Consider the following 6,000-nt stretch of genomic DNA (forward strand, 5'->3'; position numbering starts at 1 on the left):
GAGAGGGATGAAGAGGGGGAGAGAGAGAGAGAGAGAGAGAGAGAGATTGGTTTCCTTAGCGAGGAAGCAATAGCATGTTTATTGCAGGCAGCTCAGAGACGTGCTGGGCATGTGTTTATGTAAGACACCATGAACAGCTTTGGGGGTTCTCTCCTGCTCTCTTCCACTTGTTTGTCCATCCTTCCCTCCCTCCCCTCCAGTGCTTACTGCTTGGCTTCTCTGTTTAGCACAGTGCCAGAGTGCTGGATTGTGTAGCTAGGTACTTGCATTCTTCCCTCAGCACCACTGGTGAGCAGTTAGATTTCAGGCAAGGTCACTGACCACTTGTATCTCTTTGTTCTGTTCCGCTTAACTGGCTGTGCTACTGCCCGACTCCCTGTTTGTTTGTTGTTTTTTTTTCAACTTTTAATACTTTTATTGAGTAGAGACAAACCAAGAAAAGAGCAGCATGTAAAGGAATGACACCTGCAGCCCTGCTTCACCACTTGTGAAGCTTCCCCCCTGTTTTGTTTTTTAATTTGATAGGACAGAGAGAAATTGAGAGGGGAAGAGGTGCGGGAAAGATAGAGATAAATAGATGAGTGGATGGATACACAGACAGACAGCTGCAGCACTGCTCTACTTCTTGTGAAGTTTCTCCCCTGCAGGTGGGGACTGGGGGCTTGAACTTGGGTTCTGGAACATGGTAACATGTGTGTTATACCTGGAGTGCCACCGCCAACCTGTCCTCCTTTTAGATGAAGAAGATGAGAAACAGAGTTACCTGACTTCTGAGGACCCCGCAGCCCGAGAGCCCACCCCTTTGGCTGAGAGGGGAGTGTGGAGCCCCCTCCCCTCCCAGTTCCCCAACGGGACACAGCTGCTGCCCGCAGCCTGGGCCTCATGCCGTCTCCCCTCCTGTCTTGACAGATGAGGAGTGCTCCACCACAGACCACCCCTACAAGAAGCCCTACATGGAAACATCGCCCAGTGAGGAGGACCCCTTCTTCCGCTCTGGCTATGGCCCGCAGCAGGGCCTGGGTGCCTCCTACAGGACAGAGTCAGCCCAGCGGCAAGCCTGCATGTATGCCAGCGCAGCGGCGCCCAGCGAACCGGTGCCCAGCCTGGAGGACATTAGCTGCAACACGTGGCCTGCCATGCCCTCCTACAGCAGCTGTACCGTCACCCCTGTGCCACCTGTCGAGCGGCTGCCCTACCAGCACTTCTCCGCCCACTTCACCTCTGGGCCTCTGGTGCCCCGGCTGGCCGGCATGGCCAACCACGGCTCCCCACAGCTGGCCGAGGGCATGTTCCAGCACCAGGCTGCTGTGGCCCACCAGCCCGTGGGCAGGCAGTGTGGGCCCCAGACTGGCCTTCAGTCTCCCGGTGGCGGGCTGCAGCCCTCAGAATTCCTCTACCCCCACGGGGTGCCCCGGACCCTGTCCCCGCACCAGTACCACCCCGTGCACGGTGTAGGCATGGTGCCAGAGTGGAGCGAGAACAGCTAAAGCTGGGTCCGAGTCCCAACAGACATATGGAGAGAGAGAGAGAGAGAGAGAGAGAGAGAGAGAGAGAGAGGGAGAGAGAGAGAGAGAATGAACACTGCCATGATGGACAGGATTTGATTTTTTTTTTTTTTTGCCTATGTGCCCACTCTCCATGCCTGCACTTGGGGCTTGGGATGCTGATTCAATCAGTTGCTTTGGAAAACCACCATTCAAAAACAAGGGGGGGGGGGTTGGAACTGGCTGTTCTAGTCCTGAGAACAGGGCGCCCTATCCCTCTGAAGCCGCCATGTGCACCTGCTTTTGGGTGTCTCCCTAGGCATAGCAGCCTTGTCACTTGGGCATGTCTCTCCTTCCTCCTCACCCCGGCATGCAGTGGGCCCGTCAGTTTGAATGTTGACCTTGTTATATAATAAATAATAATATATATATACATATATATATGTATTTTTTCCCCCTTTCAATTCCCTTCATGGGACCCAGTCCCTTCCTTCTTGGGGGCTTCCAGGAGGAGACAAGGATCTTCCAAACTACATACTTGTGGGGTTTCCCTCCAGGACAGCTCACTTCCCCACACCCTCCCCCCAAAACTGAAATTTGTCCCTCCCACTTTGCCTTGAGTAAGAAATGACCTACCTCTGCCACGTGATGTTTCTGCCAAGAGCCCCCCCATGTTCCAGCCTTTCTCTGCCCTTTCTCCCCCTTGCCCAGCGTCATGGAGCTCTGGGTCACCTTCTCCTCCACCTCCCTCCTCACCCCCCAGGCCTTGGGGAGTCAGGAGAATGCCCCAGCCCAGCCAGCTGGTGCCCTATCTCAGCCCGCGTCCTCCCAGCCGCCTGGCCTGTTGCTCCGCTGTGGCCTATGGGCTTCCAGGCCGGAAAGCTTGCTTCTGCAGACTTAAAAAGCCCAGCTTTGCACATGGGCTTGGGGGCATGTGATAAGGGGTCAGGAGCAGTGCTGCTGGCGGAAGATATGACAGAGGCCTGAGGGGAGACAAAGCCACCCCCCAGCCCCACCTCTCTCTGAGCAAGCCCTCCCTAACCCCTACCCCCATAAAACAGGACCCCATCTGGGTGCAAAACGAACTCTGGGCTTCCAGAAGGAAGAGGCAGACACACTTCCCGCCTAGTTCTCTCCAAAGAGATAGTTGCCCCATCACCCAATGCCAACCCTGAACTGTGGTTTTGATGGGACTTCAGAAAAACAAAACCAAACACACAGACACACAATCAAAAACCACAGTATCAAAGGAAAAAAAAGTGTGTAAGTAAAACATTTTGCAGGGTCCTTCAGATGTAATATTTTTTACTGGTACTATTTATTTATAAATAGGAATTCTAATTAAGTAATACCGGGAAATGAATCCCTCATGGGAGCTGGCCCAGAAACTTTTAATTTTATTGATATTAGAAATCCAAGTTTGCCTTTTTTTCTTTCTTTCATCAAATGTGCTTTCCTTTCTTGATTAAAAAAAAGATTTTTTTTTCCTTTTACACCAGCCTGAATAAAGAAAAAGGGTAATCTGGGAGGCTGAGAGTACATCCAGTTTTGTAAGAGGATGTGAGTCTGTGGGCAACATGCGTGACCATGTGCCATTTCTGACTTTTCACATTGCTAAGGGGGTGAGAACTCGATCCTAGGTCCATATATTTGTGCGCCTGTTAGCGCTTACTGAATGCCAAGTGCTTAACAGAGTACAAGGGGCTTGAACACCCACCCCCCACCACCTCGTTCTTTCTGATGATTGAACAGAAGGGAAATTCAGGGCAAGAGTGGAAGATGTTGGGAGTCGGGCAGTAGCGCAGTGGGTTAAGTGCAGGTAGCGCAAAGCACAAAGACTGGCATAAGGTTCCTGGTTCGAGCCCCCAGCTCTCCACCTGCAGGGGAGTCGCTTCACAGGCAGTAAAGCAGGTCTGCAGGTGTCTGTCTTTCTCTCCCCCTTTCTGTCTTCCCCTCCTGTCTCCATTTCTCTCTATCCTATCCAACAACAACAACTTCAATCATAACTACAACAATAAAACAAGGGCAACAAAAGGGAATAAATAAAAAATAAATATATATTTTTTAAAAGTGGAAGATGTCTTGCAGGTGAATTAGATGAATTTTCACACCCCCGACCACCCTGAGCCTTCTCCAGCCTGGGTTCAGGGGAGTTTGGCATCTGTTGGACTTGTGTGTGACGGAGCAGAATATAAATAAAGCTATGTCTATACCTCCATATGAGGATATCTGAGAACTGGGATTCTGCAGCCTAGGATGGCAAAACCCACCTGGGTCTAACCTGGGCATGGGCGATGGCAGATGCTGTTGTATACGCGATGGGTTCTGGAGTTAAACCATCATTCAGGAAGCCAAGACTGGAGAGATATTTGCAAAGTAAGCCATACCTGCGTGGGTTGAAACTGTGTCCCACTTGGAAAAGAAACATCGTTAGATGTGTCACACAAAATATTTTACATGTTTGTTTCTTATTTTTCAACAAAAGAGAGATACAGAGATCAGAGCCCTGCTCATCTCTGGCTGATGGTGATACTGGGGATTGAACCTGGGCCCTCAGAGCCTCTGGCATGCAAGGACCATATGTTCTCTCTTCAGCCCTGTTTTTTTTTTTTTCTTTTTTAATTTGTTTTGTATGAATAAGACTGATGGGGGGGTCACTTTGCAAGCACTGAAGCAGGTCTACAGATATCTTTCTCTTCCTCTCTCTGTTTCCCTCTCTATCTTCCCCTCCTCTCTCAATTTCTCTCTGTCCTATCCAACAACAGCAGCAACACCACCAAAGAGCAACACCAACAATGGGGGGGGGGTGACTATCAGGAGCAGTAGATCTGCAGTGCAGACACTGAGCCCCAGCAATAACCCTGGAGGCAAAACAACAACCAGAAAACACAACTGCTCAGAGTGCTGCTTGTCAGAGATATCGCTGAGGCTTGAATCCAGGGCCTTCTGCACACAAGTCCTTTGCTCTGTCTGCTGAGCTCTCTCCCTAGTCACTCAATACCTGTTCTGCAACCTTGCTTTATTTGAACTCATTGCTGCATATCAAGTCCTTTGGCAGTCCTGAGGCCAGTAAGGTTATGGGCCCATCAATGGGTCCAATGTCTATGCACATTCAGGGTTTGTGAGTTGGTCCTATATGGGTGGTGTGTGTGTGTGTGTGTGTGTGTGTGTGTGTGTGTGTACAGAATATTGGTGGGTAAATTAGAACCTGACATTTTTTTTTCTTACTTCAATACTTTTTTACCCTTTTAAATAGTCAAGAGCCATCCAATCTGTCACTTTCCCTTGAAAAAAAATGAACATTTAGCTTGACTATAAATGATTCCATCAGATCTCCCAGCCCCCCCACACAACCATCCTCCAGCCACTGCTCCTTTCCCAGGATCATTCCTGAGCATAGAACTCCCAAGAAGTGTGAATTAATTATAAAGAAATGACAATTCTACTTCATTTCAGTACAAAGGAGAAACTAGGTCACAGACTAGACTGTCCCCACAGACATAGAATTAGCACAGTTTCCCTCCATGAGTTCTAATGGTGTTCTAAATAGACATGCAGTCTCATGGGTTAAAAGAAAAAAAGAAAAAAAAAGGTTGCCTTTGTAAACAATGACCTTCCAAATGAATTTACCAAGTGCCCCAAGACAAACCATCCATCTTATTCTTTCATGAGAGTATCACACATCCACACCCAGGCCCACAGTAGGACAGCTGCCACCTTTGGAAAGATTATACAAATATAAAGCCATGTTTGCAGAAAATGGATGTATCAGATGTGTGTGTGTGTGTGTGTGTGTGTGTGTGTGTGTGTGTGTGTGTGTGTGTGAGATGAATAATCTGTAACTAGAAGTCGAAGTGGTAAATTACTATGTAGTTGGTATTTGGGTCGCAGATGAGTTTCTGCAGACCGTCAGACTCCTGGAGTGACTCTGATGGGGAGGAGGGAGACCCACGCTGGAGTGACAGCAGCATCACCATCCACAGAGCTGGAGACCAGCAGCCGCCAGGTGCTAATCCCGGTGGGAGGGGGCTGGCTGCTTCTGTCTGTCTCTATTCGTTGGGAGAGCAGCTCTCATCTCTGGCTCCTGTATCTTGTCGAGTGAGTCTGTGGACCAGGGGCCAACTTTTATTTTCTCAGTTATAGATCCAACATACACACATTAATGCACACATGTGTGCACACAAAGATACACACAATACATAAGCCATGCACAAACCACACACATACATACACACACACACACACAACATGCAGGCACATGCCTGCAGATACACAGTCACATGTGCTGGATTCAAGCCACTTATAAGAAGCTCATCTTCATTCTCTCCCTGACCTGGCTTGCAAAATTCACTTTTGACCTTGAGGGAGTCACTCAACCTCTTTGACCCTCCATTTCCTCATCTGTGGAATGAGGACAGTTCTTGGTCTAGAGAGTTCTAGTGAGGCTGCAAGGAGACCCTGAGTACAAAGTGCTGAGAGCAAATGTTCTGCTAAAGGACTCTCATGCCTAAGGCTT

At 49.1% G+C, this 6,000-nt stretch overlaps 1 protein-coding gene across 6 annotated transcripts in view; it reads left to right on the forward strand.

The window, feature by feature from the left end:
* TBX5 (T-box transcription factor 5) overlaps nucleotides 1-2,977 on the forward strand; it is a 114,007-nt gene extending 111,030 nt beyond the window's left edge. For all 6 annotated transcript variants that reach the window (XM_060193034.1, XM_060193031.1, XM_060193036.1 and 3 more), the window contains exon 9: nucleotides 910-2,977. In XM_060193034.1, coding sequence (XP_060049017.1) covers nucleotides 910-1,487 — 578 coding nt within the window. In that variant the 3' untranslated portion in view covers nucleotides 1,488-2,977. The remainder of the gene's footprint in view (nucleotides 1-909) is intronic.
* The last annotated feature ends 3,023 nt before the right edge of the window (nucleotides 2,978-6,000 follow it).

Source organism: Erinaceus europaeus, chromosome 6 (assembly GCF_950295315.1).
Source record: "Erinaceus europaeus chromosome 6, mEriEur2.1, whole genome shotgun sequence".
In the NCBI taxonomy this organism is placed as follows: domain Eukaryota; kingdom Metazoa; phylum Chordata; class Mammalia; order Eulipotyphla; family Erinaceidae; genus Erinaceus; species Erinaceus europaeus.